The sequence below is a fragment of the Sphaerodactylus townsendi genome, linkage group LG04 (genome assembly GCF_021028975.2).
Source record: "Sphaerodactylus townsendi isolate TG3544 linkage group LG04, MPM_Stown_v2.3, whole genome shotgun sequence".
NCBI lineage: Eukaryota > Metazoa > Chordata > Lepidosauria > Squamata > Sphaerodactylidae > Sphaerodactylus > Sphaerodactylus townsendi.
In genome coordinates, this window is record NC_059428.1 from 76,588,135 (window position 1) to 76,607,885 (window position 19,751).

The window sequence follows — 19,751 nt, forward strand, 5'->3', positions numbered from 1 at the left end:
TAAGGCAAGGCAGCTGAAGTTATAATTACTTGGAGTTTAACATGCTATTCCAGTATATGAGTTTGTTCTTCCAAAAGCTTCTCACATCTTAATGCACCTTTCTCCATGACCTTGAAAACACACCATATTTCTTAGCTGTCTCTCCAAATCCTTTGTTTCTAAAGACTTATTGCAATGTCTATACACTGAAGACATTCAATCTGTTTCTGAAAGGTGACTTAATTACTTCACTGCTAGACAAATAGCAAGCTCTTCTGCAGGTTGAAATGTGTGGCAACAGCATAGGAAACCTTATATAATAGTTTGTTGATGATTAATAGAAGATTTCCTTTCAAGCTTCTCAAAATCATGTTTAAGATTTATTTGTAATACGGCTGAAATTAAAATAGTCTGCTAGAGACACTTCTATGCTTTTTTTTTATTTTCAACCTGTTCACTTACTGTATAATTTTGTAACCATGGGTTTTTTAAAAAACAGCCTTATAGAAAGTGAAAAAAGACTATTTGAAAGTTTTAACTAAGGCCCCTTCCGCACACACAAAATAATGTGTTTTCAAACCACTTTCACAACTGTTTGCAAGTGGATTTTGCTATTCCGCACAGCTTCAAAGAGCACTGAAAGCAGTTTGAAAGTGCATTATTCTGCATGTGCGGAAAGAGCCTAAGTTAGCAGTTTAAGAGCTTGGGGTTGCTCATGGATTCTGCCTTGCTGTTTGAAAAGCAGGCTGGCACAGTATCGGAATTGCTAGCACTCTTACCCAGTCTCAGCTAATCTGGCCATGCTGATTTGTGGCCTCACAGCTGGATTATTGCCCCATGTTGTGCATGTGGCTGTCCTTGAAGATAACCTGGAAACAACAGTTGGTCCAGATTGTGGTAGCCTGCTATCAGGTACTAGCCACAGGGATTATAGGTTGTCCATATTGAAACAGCTATGTTGGCTGCCAGATTGTTTCTGAGTTCTATTCAAGCTGCTGGTTACAACCTTTAAAGCCATTCATGACTTAGAAATGTCTCCTTCCACATGTCTCTGTGCACTATCATTCATTTGTAATTCTGCACACACCTCCAGCTTTTCCCTTGACCATATAGAGTGCAAGTTGTGTGCTTGTAAAGGCAAAGTTCAAAACAGTGAAATCTAGTGAATTCTTTAAAGAAATTCAAAGTTTGAATTGAAAACAATTCTGACTCATAACGTAAAATGTTGTCCCCAAATTTAATATGTTTGTATGCTTTGCTAAGTTAATAACTGTGAACTGCAAGATAAAATTCACTTCATTCTTACAAGGCAGGTGTCAAATTCCAAATGTTGCATGGCAGCTGTAAAAGCTTGTAGAATATCAACTGCTACATATGGAATATTGCCAAATATTGACTGCTGACAAATGTTCCTGAATGTTGACAAACATTGCCAGATAAGAGTGGCTATGCATGTAATACTGTCAGATAATGGCCTAGACAAACCATTATGATGTTCTGGGCTAGAATGCAGTACCAAATCTGATCCAAATCTCATTCCGCATACACTAAAATAATTCAGTCTCATAGATCAGGCTACTTGCTCCACAGAGTTTATTCAGGTACGGTCACAGCCTACAGATAACAATTTTGTTTGATGAAATATGAATAAGGACACAGAGATAAAATGTTTTCAAATAATTTAACCTGATTTTTGGATTTTATTGATGTTAATCCAGAATAATCTTAATAAATAGTATATCTTTTCTCTTCATATGTACAATGGATATTACTAGAATGTGTCCTTGGGAGTTAAGGCAACATAGTATAGCCCTATTTCATCAGATCTCAGAAGCTAAGCAGGGTTGGGCCTTGGAAGGGAGACCAGCAAGGAAGACTCTGCAGCAGAAGATGGCCTTGAAAGCCCCTTGTGGGATTTCTATTTGTCAGCTGTGACTTGAAAGCACTTAGAATATGTCCTTATAAAGGGGGGGGTGTGTGTGTGACCAATATTGTTTTGTTGTTAGTTTCCTTAAGTTTTTACCTGGTCTTAAAACTGAAATATTTAGTAGGCATATATACCTATGTTATGTTTTACTTTATGGTTGATCTATGTCTATGTCAGACTTAAAACAAAAACTAAATTTCTGTTTCCAAGATGTGCTATGGAAGATATGAACAATACTGCTGCAAAATGGTCCTAGAGGCAGACCAGGGAGGGTTTTTTCCTACAAGTCAAGTCAAGAACCTTTAATGGCACATATTCAAATAAAAGAAAACACACACAGTACAGTAACGAAACATGAGCTTACAATGACTAGGCAAAAGTTTGATTACAAGTGCTTTCTTATAACTATACTAAGAAACCTAGCTGTTTGCTCGAAAGCAGCACCCAAAATGTTGTTCAAAAGAAATGTTGTCTTTTGTTGATCAGTCCAGCCTTCAAAACTGGCCAAGAGAGCTGGCAGAAGCTTTAATCTAGCTGACTCATATAGAGGGCAGTGGAACAAAACATGATGTATAGATTCCTCACTATTTAACCTGCATACACATAAATGGTGCGGGATATTTGTACCTCTTCCTTGTCTCACAGCAGAAGGTAAGACACCTAACTAAAGTTAGTGCATGATGCAGCTTAGGGTCAGGAAGTAAGAACAAATATTTGGCCATGCCCCAGGAGTCATATGAAATTCCTAGGGAAATTGGCGAGCAGTACTTGCTAACCTGAGCCATCAAGCCATGATACTCAAACTCATAAAGTTTGCCTATGATTTTCTTCAGCACTTCATTTGGCAGTAACATGGCTAAGGTGTCCAAAGTTAGACCCAGGGCAGTCAGCTTGGCTTCAATAAGCGCACACCAGTCTGAACAGTACAGGGTAGATAAAGCAAGAGAGGTAAGACTCTTATCATCATGTCTAAAGCAAAGTTTTGCCCAGTATTCGAAAGTTATACTCCAGGCCCTGGTCTCAAGGCGGTGTTGACCTGCCTCCAAACAGAGAGCAAGGTAAAAAAGAGATCATATGTGCCAACCAGGCTGAAACAACTGTTTCAAAAACATTTGAGTGAAAAGATTTTACTTGTAAGTAACAATATCAACATATGCACAACCGTACAATTGAATATGCAAAACAAGCAATAAAGAAACTTCAAGGCTGCTAAGTAGAATCGAGATCAAGACTCTCAATGTAATAATTGTACTCAATCGGACTGCGTTCTGCTAGTTTTTTCCCTGCTTCTCGCAAACATTCCCTGTGCAGTTCAACCCAACCCAGCCGCGCCGCCATAGAGCTCAGCTAAACTCTTCCCTGGAAGAGGCTGTCAGGGGTAGAAGGGAAAGTCATTGGGGCAAATAAAGTTTGGCTAGCTGGTATATAAGAAGAAAGAAGCAGGGCCCATGGCAGTGTAGCATAACAGATAAGATAGGATCCTGGAAGACTCTTTTTTACCTTGGAAGATTTTTGTGTGACTTTAGACCTATCATAATGTCTAAGCTAAGCATACCTTACATGGTTGTTATTGTTGTGAGAAAATGGAGAAGAGAATGATATTCTAAGCCGCTTCAAGTCCCAACTGGGGAGAAATATGGAATATAAATAAATAAATGCAAATGCATGCACTAGAAAAGGACCAGTGCTGGAGGCTACTGTCCTAGTGGTCACTGTGCTACTTAGACTTTTCCCAGGAATAGGCTGTCAGAAATAGGGAGGGAGGGAAAGGTAAGGATGGTGGGGGAGGGAGGGTGCAGATAAATGTAGGTTGCTTGGTGAATGGGAAGGAGAAAAGGAAATGGGAGAATAGGTCTGCCAGGGAAGGAAAAGCCAACATATTGGGGATATACAGGGAAATGAGATGCCCTCTACAAGGCTTTGTGAGTTCCCAATTTGCTGGTACTGTCTGTGTGCATTTGTGTGTGGATAAATAAATCTGTGCCTCTTTAAATTCTGCAATTGAAAAAAAATTCTGCAGTCCATATAAATGAAGAACATTTGTTTCATCATGCTTTACATAATTTATTCTGGTTTTGCTAATGGGTGATGAAAAAGGATGCTATTTTGCTCAGTCACCCTCCTCTGCGGGTTTTTTTTTAAGGAAACATTACTGTTTTTCCTAGTATATTTTGGCAGTCAGAAGGGTTCAGATTTTTCTTTAAAAGTCTGGCATCCAACTTCCATGCCCTTATCTTGTGCTTTTCTTCTGTTTTTAAAAAATCCAACATCTTTGATATCTGCTTTTTGAATAATTCCTCATGAGCACCCAAGTTAGTCTGCAGTAACCAGTAGGAGTCCAGTGGTGCGATAAAGACTAGGCAGAAATGAATGAAATTCAGCAAAGTTTATAAGGTTTATGGTGTGCTGGGCTCCTGTTTTTGCATTTTTCCGGATACTCTATCTTGAACAAGAATTTTAAATTAAAGACACAGAACCTTTCTTGGTTCATTTGTTCAAAACTGGGACAAATGTGTATGAAATGTGCATTTCTAAACTATTTTAAATCTATTTAATAATGATCATGCTTTATTATAATTTACCTTTTGCTTATGTTGCTAATAAAATGCAATTATCTAATTCTAGTTTGGTACACATCCCATAGAAGACCTCTTCAATGATTTTCGCGATGGACGAAGACTTCTGGAACTTTTGGAGGGTTTTACTGGCCAAAAACTTGTATGTGTACATATATATATACATATTTCTAGAAAATATCCTAGACACCCTGCATGTCTGCTATGTTAACCAGATTTGACCTTGGAAATGCAGCAATTAGATTATAAAATCAGTATTCATGAACCTCTTTTTCTGAAATATTTATTTGCCTTAAGATTTTTTTTTTTAACAGTAACTTGAATTTGAACTGATTATTAAAATTTCCATAGATTTATGGACCTGGACATGTCATGAATATAATCTAATCCACACTATTCTAACAAAGCAGCAGTCTGTGACACCTTACTACTCTTGTTTATATGTGATATAAATAAACTTTTCCTGCCAGGAGCCTGACTACTACATATTGTGAGTTGATGCAGCATCATTAAGAACCAGGAAATTTGAATTTTTGGTTCAGGGAAAATGTTGAAATGGAAATGCATATTTGTTAAAGTTCATGATTTTTGTACCGTGGTTACACATTGTTTGCATATGTCAAATATGATAAAGAGAAACCTAAATTAAAAGTTCATTAACTGATATTATAAAACATGGAATGGGATGCCCCTCATGCAAATTTTTACCTCAAATGTGAACTTTGTGTAGCATCAACTTTTTATCTCCATCTGTTTTCTATCATTATGATCTTTATTGTAAGAGTTAGTAAAAATGTAGAATACTCTATAACATTATATACATGTTCAATATTATTTATACCATAAATAAACTTACATATGAGATTCAACTTGCACTTACATCAGGACCGCTATTATTTCAAAACTGTCCCTGAAAAATGTCATAGTTATAAATGTTTCTTTAGTATAGCTGATGTTTATCTCTAATATTTTACAAATATTTTACAAAGATAGTTTTGTAGCTATATTTAATTGATGTTTGTAATCTTAATGCACAGTGTTTTCTTCATTTTTATTATTGATAATTGCCCAATATTTTCATAGGCAAAAGAAAAGGGTTCTACAAGAGTTCATGCCTTGAATAATGTCAATAAAGCACTACAAGTTCTGCAGAAAAACAATGTAAGTAACACTTTTCATTGGTTCATAATGCATGCAGATGGCCTAAAGGTGGAAGCTGACTTGTACCTGTTCTTAGTGTTCCTATGTAATAAACTGAATAAACTCTTACCTAAACTCTTACCTAAACTGAAAAGTTCCAGACTCTTCAGTCTTCCTCATAGGGAAGGTGCTCCAAGCTTCTAATCATATTGGTTGTCCCTTTCTGCACTTTCTCCAGCTCTGCAATATCCTTTTTGAGATATGGTAACCACCACTTCAGCAGTATCCCAAATGAGACCATACAATAGACATAGTCTTTTTCACTCAGGCAGCACTTTGGGGTGACACTTTCATTTAGCTATCCAATATGACTCCAAAGTCTCCTACCCATTCAGTTTCAGGAAGTTCAGACCTTTTAGCATATATTTGAAGCTGGGATTTTTAATTCCAGTGTATATCACCTTACACTTGCCAACACTGAACCAGTTTAGGACCAAGACATGCCTGCTAATTTTAAAAAGTTAATGTTGTTCAGATAAAGTAGATGTTTTAGATCCTACGGAACATCTCCTTATCTCTATCCTTCCAGAAAACATAGTACCTAAGACCATTTTACAAGGAACAGGTATGTTTTCTGGTTTTGGAGGGCCTTGGTCAGAAAGTTCTCACCATCAAGCCCTCCTCATTACTCTTTCTGCTCCCACCCTGTTGTACATCCTTCTTGCTCTCACAATCATGCTCAGTTGCCTGCTACACCTCCTGCATACTTTTTCTCTGACAGCACTGGCCAGTGCATGCAGCTGCGAGTTCTGCTACAATGGATAATAGTAGTACACATCAACATGACGCTGGTCAATTGGAACATGGGTGCTGAAGAACTTCAGGCAAAGAAATGGGGAAGGGCATGTGGATAGTTGGCAGGGCAGATGTCTGGGTGAGAATCATTGGCAGCGAGCCTTACCAGAAGTTCTAGGCCCTAGGATCTATCCCATCTCAAAGTATGCTGATATTAATTCTGACAATGAAGGAGATGTAAAAAAAGCACGGACTGTTTGTGAGGAGGTTGTTTTCACAGGTATATTATTTCTATTTCTTGTTCCTGACCCTATACACATTTTACAGCTTGTAGTTTAGAATTTCTTTCAAGGAAATGTACATTATTAAAGCACTAGAAATACAGTTGTTGCTTCTGGAACCTTACCGTGTAATATTCCTCTGTTCTACCAAAGCATTTTTAATTAAGAAGTAATTAAACATTTAAATGTAAGTTTATTTCATAATATAATATGGCAGCTTTCTAAAATGATTTGTACAGTTTGCCTTTTGCACAATTGTACAATTTGTACAATTTGCTTTTTGTCAGATAATGAATTGTTTAATTGCCACTAAAACTTACACATTGCCAATATATTTACTTTTTCAACATGGACAAGTTTAGAATTTGAAGCAACCATCAGAAAAAAAGAAATCTTTCTTCAAACCTGAAAAAAAGACAGGGTTGTAAAAAAAATCTGAAAATTTAAGAAAGAATATATTGGGGGGATAATCCCACCAAATAATAGAGGGTGTGCCTATATTTTTAAGAAAGGAATGTTCTCTCAGTGCCCATTTTGGCTGTTACTTGGCAACCACAACAGTATTCTCAGAGTTAAACCCTCAGTTTCCATCAAGTTAAGCCTATGGCCTTTTCCAGGCTGTTTGGTCTTTGGAGGAAGACAGGACCACAGTTTTCCCAGACAGACGTTATTAGGGAGGGAAGAAGGGGCAACTAATGACAGGGGAGCAGATAAAGGTAAACTTGCTGGTAGATGGGAAAGAGATAATGAAGCAGAGAAGGGGATTTCAGGAAATGGAAATAGGAAATAGTGGGGAAGGTTGGAAAGTTGAAATGCCATCTGTAAATCTGTTGAGATTCCTTGATTGTATTTTTTCTAATATGTAAAAAAAAATATTCAGCATTGCTATGACATATTTGTATCATTTGTTAGTTTTAACAGGTTTTATTTAATTTTCAATTATTTCTTTTGGTCCTTGCCCTTGAAATGTAAACTCTAATTCTTGTGTTATTTTATTTTGCAGAAGTGTGTTATTTTTGTGCATCTCATCTAACTTGATTTTATTTGCTTTGATAGGTAGATCTGGTGAATATTGGAAGCACAGATATTGTGGATGGAAACCATAAGCTAACCCTTGGACTGATCTGGAGTATAATTCTCCACTGGCAGGTGAAAGTCTAATAGTGCAACTCTGCACAGAGTTACCCTGATATAAATCCACTTAGTTCAGTGATTGAGAAGGCTGTAGCTCAGTTAAGGATTGTACTGAATATAATTTGAAGAGCATTATAGAGTGTATCCCTAATAAAAGAACACTGACAGCTCCCTGGTGTTTTTGAGGCAAAATCTAAGCAGACAGATAAGTAACTAGGATTGTGCACTTGGCCATAATCAAATACATATTAAAAAAAAATTCCTTATCAATATTTTTCAGAAATATTCCAGGTCCCCTGCATCTGGGATTTATCAGGATATTGGAAAATGGGTTCTGAATAATCCTGGAAATGTTCAGGATCAACTGACAGTATTGGGAGGTGGCATTTGCAGGACTGTTTGTTTCCTTCCCCCCTGCCCCCCCCCCCCCCCATGTTTCATTACCTTTCAGGATGGCATGTTTACTTGTAAGGCTGTTTTAGGTCAGATTCTGTCAGTTTCAAGTGTTTTTGTTGATTTTTAAAAGTTGGTTCTTTGCTGGAGTTGGTTTGTGTTGGGTTTGCAAGAGTTTTTTGAGTGAGTTCTATTTTACATTGATAATCTTCTGTTTTTACATAGGTCATTTGAAAATGCAATTTAAAGTACTATTTAAAACTGAAAGCAACAGTGAATTTCACTTGATCCATCACTGCACATTATGATCATCTTCTTGCATACTTAAATAAAAAAAGAAATTATAGCTGGCAAAGTAGTTATCCATTCTGTTTTATATTACAACTTTACATTCCTGCACTATTTCTTTTGAATCCTTTCATTCTTAAATATCCTGTTACTTGATGTACAGTGAAGAGGTTCAGTTTGACTTGTTGGAGGAAAACTGAGCAAATATGCTTGGCTCCTGATGAAATTCTGTTTCTTAACGCAGGTCAAAAATGTAATGAAAAACATCATGGCTGGGTTGCAACAGACAAACAGTGAAAAGATCTTGCTGAGCTGGGTCCGTCAATCAACTCAGAACTATCCACAGGTCAATGTTACTAATTTCACCAACAGCTGGTCTGATGGCTTAGCTTTTAATGCACTCATCCACAGTCACAGGTAGGACTATTTTACTGATGTTACAGCAAATGCTGTCTGCACATTTAAGAATGCTGTTTCATCTTGCATCATAAAAATTAGTATATCTTGAAAAGAATATAAATCACCTAGGTCATGCTCCTCTCTCTCCCTTTCATGTGACCCCTCCCTCCCCTCTCTCCACTAGGGTGGTTGGGTTTGGCCCAGAAGCCGGGCCTGCTCCCCATTCCCTCCCTTGCATGCCACCCCTCCCTCCCCTTCCCTTGCATGCCACCCCTCCCTCCCCTTCACTAGGGTGGGTGGGCCATGTCCAGATGCTGGGCCCCCTCCCTTCTCTTGCATGCCACCCCTTCCTCACTCCCCTCACTCACTCCCCTTCCCTTGCATGCCACGCCTCCCCCTTCCTCCCCTCTGCTAGGGTGGGTAGGCCATGTCCAGATGCTGAGCCCCCTCCCTTCCCTTGCATGCCACCCATCCCCCCTTCCTTTGCATGCCACCCTTCCCTCTGCTAGGGTAGGTGGGCCATGTACAGATGCGAGACTTCCTCCCACTCCCTCCCCATCTTTGCATGCAACCCCTCCCTCCCCTCCCTCACTTCCCATGCCCCAAAAACCCTAACTCTAACCCTGACTGTAACCATCACTTTCTCCCCCCACGTCAAAAGGCCTTCCCACACCCCAAAAACCCTAATTCTAACCTTACACTAACACTAACTTTAATCCCTCTCCCCCACCCCAAAAGACCACCCCTTTATCATTTTGTTAATAAACAGATGTTGTTTTGAGTACATCTATCTCTCTTATACAAATCTAAAAGCAGGAACCTGAGTGAATTCCCTAATCCTGACTTCCAAGCAACATGGAACATTAGAAAAGGCATCCTAAGCTTTGATGATTGCCACAACTTGTGGTAATGTGTTTCATTAGATAATTATGTATTGCATTATATTTTTTGTCTTGAACTTACTTTCTATGGCTAAACTTGACAGTGTTTCCAGACAAATGCATCTACTAGTTTTGCACCATTTGTAATTCTGTACTGCTCTGTTATATCTCCTTTGTCTTAATAATAATAAAATGGTTAGACTTTCTCAGTGACAGATTCATTTTTCACCTCATTCTCGGGCTGTTTCAGCCAATTCAGACCCTATTTCCATATACAACAAAACATTTTGTTGTGTACTAGCAAACATTACTTTGAGACAGTAATAATTAGATAGCTTTTCTTATCCTTAGAAGAAGCCAGTAGTGGCTTCCACTACTGCACAGGTTTCCTAGATATGAAAATTAGAGGGTCATGGTTTCTCACCATCCCTTTTACTGAGTTGCTGTGGTGCCAGACAGCCTGGCAACTGGCAGGAGGTTTGTGGGTGGGGCCATAGGGTCCTGCAGCAGTGGCACTACATCACATCTAGTTAAAAAAGTGACAAAAGTTAGCTTTGGGAATTGCTGGTGGCTGAATATAAGTTTAATAAAATAAATAAATAAAACAAATAGTAATTTTATATTTGTTTGCCACCCAAGAGTGGGACTGCTACTGCTCAGAGTCCCATAACCAAAATAACGACACAACAGTCTCTCTCTGTATGATAGTGGCAGACTTTCTCCTGGAAATTACTAAACGCCAGTAGATTTCCTTCGACCTAACATTTATTTCCTGTATTGTATATGCTTTTTAATCTGTTTTTTTATTATTGTTGTACTGTTGTCTATGCCAATAAAGGCTTGCTAATTAAAACACAACAGTCACTCTTGTCTGTGCAGTAAGATTTTGGCCATAACCAAACCATTTTATTGACTAAGGTCACCCAGCAGGCTTCCATGGTACCTGGTACCAGGGATTCAAGCCTGGATTTCCTAGATCCCAGTCCAGCTCTTTAATGACTACACCATAATGGCTCTCTAAAATAGTATATAGTAGTGGGAGAACAGTTGTTCACTGTGGTAATAATATCTGACTAAATGTGATTTTGGAAGTTGAGTCAAGAATTACCATACATATTTCAAGTTCTTTTACACGTACCAAATAGTATTGACACACGTTTTCCAATAAAATGTTAAAACCATAGAACTTTTGGTGATTCTAGAGCTTTCATCATGCTGATTAAAAAAAAAGAAAAGAAATTTCTCATCTTGCCATCCACAGCCATGGTGGGCAATAGGACTTGGGAGTAGGGGTTGCCCAGCCCGCATTGAGGAATTGACAACTCTACTGCATAGCATATTAATATACTTGCAAAACAGTTGCTTCTTCTTGTGTTCTGCCACATTCAAGCTGCTTCACGAATGTTTAACAACCCCCCCCACCCTTGTGTTTGTACATAACAGCAACAAGCATAAGCTGGTAGCTACCAGAGTTGGTGAATAATAGTGTGAGGTTTTAATTACATAACCTTCTTAATAGCAACATAACAAGTCTTGTATTTAGGCATTAGAAGCTGGCAACAGTGACTTTAAGCCTAGCCTGAAAATAATCACCCAATATTATTTGGAAAACTACATAATGTAATACTAATTTGACTACACTACTGCAAAATTGCTATTATTTCCATTGCCAGCAGAATCTGATTTCCATCCTCCCAGTTCATACTTTTAAAACAGATACTTAGAAGTCAGAATAATGACTTCTATAGAAGGACTGTGAAAATTGCCAATGATGATTTGACCTGTTTAGAAAACACAGGCATATTTTTGAAGTTTTCCATGCTGTTTAACATATTTTTGTAGAAACATTCCCCCCAGCCAAAAATGGAGTCAAAGTTAAATTTATTGTGAGAACAACTGTGGAAGTAGTAGTGCTTGCCTGCCTTCTTAGTCTTTTTCCTAAGAGCTCCTAGACATTTTGACTACTAATTGGCCCGAGTGATGCAAAGCCATGAGAGTCAATAATTCTGCAAAAGGCATGTGTACACACATGCAAGTATGGGTGTGTTGCATAATCAAGATAGCTCAAAATGTGCTTATTTACCACTAGCTACATCCCATCCTAACTTAATTTTTGTGGTTGTTTTTACTGTCACATCACTCATGGCCATTGCATCACTCATGGCCAATTGGCCATGCTGACAGAGGCTGATGGGAATTGTAGTTCCTGAACATCTGGAGAGCCGCAGGTTCCCTACCCCTGCTCTAGACAACCAACTGCATCAGCATCCCCAGCCACCTCACTGTAACATTCCAACCAAGTGTTGTGTGGCAACTCCTGAGAGCAGGCAGAATCAAGAAAGGGTTTATGGGCATGGGTAGCCTTGCCCAGCACTTGTCACTGGTGGTGGGAAGGGGCTTGGGCTTAGATTCTGGCTTTGTGTCTGTAGCACACATCCAAACCCATTAAAGGGGTTGAGTTCTGTCTCATGTCCTTGGGTAGCTGATGGAATTGGCAAGGGTCCCAGCAGTCCTCTTGTGGGACCCCAAGCAGACCCTTAGCTTACACAGTACAAAGGGTGGGCATAGGAAGGGGTACAGGAAGATGTTGAGAAGAGTTTGTGCAGTTGAGGGTATTGTCACCAGCAGCTGTATCTCTTAGCAGCCCAATCACACAACCGGGGCACCCTTGGGCCAACCCCTGGCCAACCTTTCCAGCAGCAGAGCAAAAAAGAGGGTGACTAAGGTGGGCTCACATGTGGGGTCACACAGAACCTCCAACAGATCCCCCAGGAGACTCCTCAAAAGAAGTGTTGAGGGGACTGGACTGACTATCCATTCGTTCTGGGTTCTGTCGTTCAGGCCCCAGAGCAGTATTTTCATGCCCACAGAACTGTCATTCTAAATTCATTCTTTAATCACTGTAATTTCTGTGTGCAGTAATATATTTTCAGTGAGACCCATGCAAATTAGTTGACATTCCTGGATCTTAGTATGTCCAGTGAGCATTCCAGCATCATCTATTGTTCTCAACAGGAAAACTTGTCATTTCCATTCTTATAAGAAAAGGAACTGATTTTATCTGGTTCTCACTCATGCAACCCTGCACTAAGTGGTATTTTTATGAGGGTCTCCTGATTTGAAGTGTTGGTTTTTTGGGGTTGGGATGCAGAAGGAAGGGGAAGTTGAGCACATCCATTTGCACAACATTCAGTTAATAGAGACTCTACCACAAACAAATTGTTCCCTTTACAACATAGGTATACACCCCAGGGCTCCAGAAGCAAATGTGACTCAATGTAGAACAAAATATGGTTCTTAAAATAAGATCTGTAACTTTAGCTATATGGAAATGGTAGGTTGGATTCCAGAGTGGAAATGACAGGCTTTTTTATGAGACTTAATGGCTTATTAGGATGTTTTACAAAAGAGTGAAATGATAGAGATGAACAGCTTCCAGTCATCCAAGTGTGAACCATGCACAGGTTTGTGCCAATGCATGAGAAGGAAATTTTGCAGGCTGTATCTCCCCATCCCTTGATGGGATCATTTTTGTTTTTGTTTTTTCCCCAGAGCTGGCACCAATGGGCCATTCAAAGGGACAAAGCCAACTTTAGTTGGCTTTCTGAGCCCCTTCAACCCAGGAACTGCCCCCTTTTGCTGATGTGGACTTATACCAGCAATAAGGGTGGCACAACCCACTGGGCTGTATAGAGGCTTGTCACTGCTGTCAGAGGAGGTTGTCTACTTTCTCGTTGGTCATGACACTTCAAACCTCTGTGGAGATAGTGAGGCTGGGCAAAGCCCAGCCACTGCATATCTCCCCCTCCCTCAGGATTTGGCAGTCCAAAGCATTAAATGTGTGTGTACATGCACACATATAATGCTTTTGAATGTCTGAAGTCTGTGTTTAAGTTTTAAAACAACTAAATAAGACCTAACACATAAATTCATAAAAAGAAAACATATAGAAGCACAGAGGAGGAGGAAAATAAGAATCAGTGAGGGAACACCAGACAAAACAGAACAAAAGTCTTTATCTCTCCTCATAAGAAAAGTGTTCCAGCTGCTTAATCATCTGGGTTTTACTCTTCTGTACTATTTTCCAGTTCTGCAGTGCCCCTTTAAAATATGGCAAAAAATGGCAACTGGAACTGTTCAAAATATTTCAACCCTGCTTGTTTATCTGGTTCCTTGCTCCCCATGGGATTGTTCCTGACACCTTTAGGTATTTGTATCAAACACCTACTTGCCTTCTGTTGTCCATTTTTCTTGACCACTCTCAGAACAGCCTGGGACTGGGAGGATCTCCAGTGGCCAGCAACTGTGGTTGAGGATACTGGTGTTACCATTTCCATGCCCTGTATCCTCTTTAAACTTGGTGTGATGGAGAAATTCAGAAACCAAAAGGTAACATAGGCATGAGAAGTAGCTTTGATCTCAGGAGAAAGATCTGGAAATCTTGTGCAAAAGTAAACTTCAAAATGTCTAAATTACCTTGTGGCCGGATCAGAGTTTTCCTGAGCCATGAGAGTCAAAGGCTAGGGAGATTCCACCTTGGGCCAGGCTAAGGGAACCAGCTCCCTCCCATGGCTCTGAGTTTTGAAACAAAGGAATCCTATGAGAATGTATTATGCCGAGGAAACTATGTAAAAGCAATCTTTTTTATTTTATCATTTGAAATAAAGACTTTAAAAACTTAGCAGTTGGAGTATTTGGTTGGAAAAGAACCCGGATTTCTAGAGGCAAGGCTGGAGCCCTCAGTCTTGATCACGTGACACTTGGTAACACAGGAGCTGTCCCAGACACTGCTATTTAACATGTTTTTAAATCCATTTTAAAAAGCCTCTCATCCCATAACTAAATTTACTCAAGTGTCTTTGGTGAGGTACTCTGTCTAAAGCCCTTTGGAAGCTGAAATACATGATGTCTGTTGGGTCACCCTTATCAACATTCTTTGGGATCTGATTACCCCCAAACTAAAATTTCACAGGAGAGGAGAAAAGTCCCATTCTGCAAAGTCAGATGGTTGGATACACACAAGCAAATCCATCATCAGGTACACATTCAATGGAAGGTCATTCTAAAACTAAAGCAACACAAGTAAGAATATTCTGTTCCTGTTTTCTTTTTTGAGTTCAGGCAAGTAAGAGATGAAACAAGGCATTGGATGACAATCTCAAGGGATGGTCAGCAATGTATAGAAGAAGGCAGTGGTTTAAAGAGGCAGATGACTAGTGGAGGATGAGTAATGTGCAATTTTCATGCATTGTTTGCGCAGAGATGATGTGCTTGGAATGAACTGATTTATAGACTTTCTGATTAAGTTCAACATCTGATTAAATCTGGGGGGGGAACCTCATTCTTTGTTTGGCTTTAACATTGTTGTCATAATGGATAATTCTGAGCTAAAATTAGTGCTGAAAATTAGTTGAACTATTTATATATTGAGAACTGAAATTAATAGTACAAGACCACAGATTGTTTATGCAGGTTGCAATTTGATCCTTGGCTATGAACTATTCTATACTGTTGTAGTAGTTCCCTGATGTCATCTAGATTTCTTGTTTGATTGTTTAATTTCATGGAAGGGAATTATGGATTTGCAGACTTTCTACTCATATGCAGCTTTCCAACACTAAAAATGTTAACATTTCCATAAAGAAGAGTGTTATTGAATTAGTAATTTAATTACTCTACTTCTTTTTCAGATCAGACCTGTTCGACTGGGACAGTGTTGCTTGCCAACAGTCAGACATACAGCGATTAGACCATGCGTTTAACATAGCCAAACGACATTTGGGGATTGAGAAACTCCTTGATCCTGAAGGTTAGTGTAAATGGAATTCATTTTTGTAATTGGAAAATCATTTTTTCTTACCTTGTATTGGAAAATGGTTTCTCCTATTTGCATTAGTTTTTTTTTTCCATTTCCAGATTCATAAATGCTCTGCACAGATTTTTACAGATACTTAAGTTAATTTGACTGTTTATTCAAGTAACAAAATATCTATCATTCAACTCTGAGTTCAAGAAATTGTTGTATTTTACAATGTCTGTTCTTTGTTATGCTGCAGAGTGAATAGCTTGGTTTGTTCAAAGGTGCTCAGATTTGCAATTCTTACTACTTACAGCAAAAACTGAATTCCTCAGGACTTTACAATGATTTATGAACCATTCTGATTTTATAAATCCAGCTTTAACTTTAAAAAATTGAGTAAAACTATTTTTACTAGAAGCAAGTTTTGGATATATGTTTTTCCCCAGTGTTCAGTATAAATTGTTATTTTCACCACTGGTGTATGAAGTAATTGTTTAAGCAAAACGGTGAAAATATTGCTGTCATTTCTAAGTAATCATTTTATTTATAATAGAGGCCCTTTCCGCACGGGCCCATCCCTAGGGAGCTGTTCGCATGGAGGGTGCAGCTGCATCGCAGCTGCACCGCCCTCACTCCCCCCCTCAGCGGTGTGAAGCCGCTGTTTCCCAACCTCATTCCCCAAGCGAGGTTTTTGGGAAACAGCAACTTCCAACTGCTGCCGTGCGAACGGCAGCGGCTGGAAGGCGCAATTCCCCCCCTTTCCCAAACGCCTTACCGTGTCCTCCTGCCTCTGACTCGTCGCACAGGCCTGGGCACATGCTCCCCTCGCCCTGCGACTTCCAAGCTGTCGCACAGGGCAGGGGGGGCATGTCCCCTGGCCTGTGCGACGCTCCAGAGGCCGGAGGACATGGTAAGGCGTTTGGGGGACGGTGCAGCCTGTGCGGAGGCCGCATGTCTTCCCCACCGCAACCAGGACCGTTCGTGCGAATGGTCCCAGGGGGGTTGGGTCAGCATCATGTACGCCGACCGAACCCCCAGCGTGGCCATGCGGAAACAGCCTAAGACAGGGTTGCTGTGACTACTCATAGGCTTACCCTGGACAAATGTTATCTCTGCCCCAAGCTCTACATTACTTTGCCCTAACATGAACCCAAACACTATATGGACACAAATAATGCAATTTGCTTGGTTCCATAGTTCTCGGTGATGGCCAGAATTTTGCACTTTTTCTTTTTTTCTCTGAATACAGAATACACTAAACAATTTTATGGAACATTTACAATAAAGTGTTATTACAATAAGGAATTCACAGGGCTGGAACCAAAGTTCATTTTGTGTGAACAGAAGAGCATCCCTTCAGTTGCCACAGTTTTGGGGCCAGCCCAGTTGTCTCATGTAAATTCCTACATTAAATTTTTAAACAGTAAAGATCTCTCAATTTTTTTAAAAAAATATTTTTATTGATATTTTGGAATTATTACAGATTTATAATGTGTACTTTATATACATCCTCCATATCTTTTTCCCCCCTTTTTCCCCTCCCCCTCCTTCTTCTTCTCTTCTTTAGATGCGCAGCAGCAGGTCCATTCTTTTCAATCTTCTTGTCCATTTTTCTTCTGTAATTCCAATTTCGTTTAGCCAGTCTTTGAATTCCATCCAAATCTCCTTCATGTCCTTTTGTTTTTCTTGCCATATTTGATTTCTTGACATTGTGTCGAAAATTTCTAATTGTATTTGCTCCCATATGTATTCCAACCATTTCTGCATTGTCCAGATTTTTTTGTCCTTCCACCCCAATGCTATTACTGCATGGGCCGCTCTGATCATGAATTTGAAAAGTTTTCTTTTTCTTTGTTCTATTATAATATGATCCACTATACCTATAAATAGTAAATCTATATTTATCTTTTATTTTACCTTTACATATTTTTCTATGTATTTTATCACATTTTCCCCACATCTTTTTTTACTTCTGTACATTCTAGCCACATATGGGTATATATTGCATTTTTATCTCCACAATGCCAAATATTTCGGACTGAGTCCACTTATCATATATGCCAACTGCTTCCTCGTGTTCTATACCATTTTAATATTAATTTCTTTTCCTCTTAGTTCTGCATATTTATCTATTTTTATTTTATTTATATTGTCTATAGTCCTTTTAATAAGCTCTATGTCTCTCACTCCATCTTGTTGCTATTTTTTTTCCATTATGATTCCCATCATAAATCCTTGGATCTTCTATCATGTTTTTGTATAAGACACCTAAGATTTGTCCTTTTCTTTCTCTCATATATATTTTTTTATACAACTTTTCATTATATACACTCTTCCTCCCTCCTGGAGGCTTTTGTCTTTTCCCAGATTCCTCTTAATAGTAACCAGTTTCTTTTACCTCCTTTCTCTAAAAAGTTTGGAAACGGGTATTAATTTCTCCCTCTTTCATTGTACAGTTGTGCTACCTTTGTATATTCCCTTGTCTATGTAGAGATCTTATTGCTTGTGCTCCTTCCTGTCCAACCATGCTCACGAGTGGTGTCAAGATCCAGTAACCCTGGCATCCATTTTCCCTTCCATTTCTCCCAGATTTCCATTGATACCCTTTCTAGGGCCTTTTAATTTTTGTCTTTCTATTTTTGAACAACTTGAATATATTTCAAAGCTACCTGTGTTCAAATTTATTTCCATTTTCGAACTTCATCCATCTGTCTCTTTTATCTATTTGAATTCCCATCAAACTTTTTATTTGAAATGCCCTCGAGAGTATTCCTGTACCTTTGGGAGCCCCCCCAGCCCATTAGTTTTTTAGACATATAAACTATTTTATTCATCATTCTTCTTGGTTTCTTTGGATTAAAATGCCCATAGTCTCTAATCTCTCTTGTCCCATTCTTCAAATTGTTTCTTCTTAATCTCTAAACGCAAAGTACCTAAAATAGATAGAAGAGTTTTGGCATTATACTCATTTTAAATAATACTATTCTCTTAGAAATATATAGATTCTTCTCTCGCCACTCCTTTAATTGCTTCGTTTTTTTTTTCCATATTACTTTGTAAATTATATTTAAACATCTTTTTCTTCTTGTTTGTTAATGTTATACCTAAACATTTAATCTCTTCTTCTTCACCATTTCCTTCCCTAGTAGTTTTTTTTCAATATATATTCCCAGGCGTTCAGTCTTCTGCATATTAACCACCAAACCAGAATGCTTTTGAAAGTCTTCTAATATTATTTTTAATTCTTTTAAAGTTTCTTACAGGATTAGTTGTTATTAGTAATAAATCATCTAAAATAAATTTTATTCTTACTTCTTCTTTATTGATTTTATAGCCTTTGATCCTACCAAGTATTTCTAATTCTATCCGGCTAGGTATTCCATTGTGCTACTTTAATAATGATGGAGAAAGCGGACATCCTTGTTTCACACCTCTTTCTATCCTAATTTCTTCCGACCATCCATTGTTTATCATAATCTTTGCTTTATTGTTTTTTGTATAATTCTTTTAATATCAAGTATTAATCCCTTTCCAACCTCGGCCTGTTCCATTATTTGGAATAAATATGCATGGCTAACTGTGTCAAATGCTTCCTATAGACATCTAATTTTATCATGGCATATTTTTTATCCTTTCCATGTTCCATCACATTCAATACATTTCTATGTGGGATAGCTAATAATCTCTATCTTTCAATTTTAATCCTCAGATTGATCTTGACCAATTATTTTTGGTAATATTGCCTTTATTCTATCTGGCTAACATTTTAGTAAATATTTTATAATCCTGGTTTAGTAAACTTATAGGTCTATATGATTCAACCTGTTCTGGATTGCGTCCTGGTTTTAATATAGTACTTATTTCTGTTTCTCTCCATGTTTCTGGTATTTTCTGTCCCTTTAATATCTTATTATATAACCTTTGTAATTCAGGTATTAAATTATTTCTGCCATTTCTTTTGTAATACTCTGCTGTAAATCCATCTAAAACCAGGAGACTTGTTGTTCTTTAATTCTTGTATTACTTCGCCTATTTCTTCTTGTAAGTTATATCTTCCTCCATACTTTGTTTCTCCTCCTGTGCTAGATCTTTTTTATGTATTTCTTCTATCCTTTCTGTATCTATCCTTTTAAATAATTTTTGATAGGAACTGTGCAA

General features: G+C 38.4%; 1 protein-coding gene across 2 annotated transcripts in view; it reads left to right on the forward strand.

The window, feature by feature from the left end:
• DMD (dystrophin) overlaps window positions 1–19,751 on the forward strand; it is a 1,175,169-nt gene that overhangs the window by 304,408 nt on the left and 851,010 nt on the right. For both annotated transcript variants that reach the window (XM_048495459.1, XM_048495460.1), the window contains exons 3-7: window positions 4,532–4,624; window positions 5,566–5,643; window positions 7,755–7,847; window positions 8,758–8,930; window positions 15,484–15,602. In XM_048495459.1, the coding sequence (XP_048351416.1) occupies window positions 4,532–4,624; window positions 5,566–5,643; window positions 7,755–7,847; window positions 8,758–8,930; window positions 15,484–15,602 (556 nt within the window). The remainder of the gene's footprint in view (window positions 1–4,531; window positions 4,625–5,565; window positions 5,644–7,754; window positions 7,848–8,757; window positions 8,931–15,483; window positions 15,603–19,751) is intronic.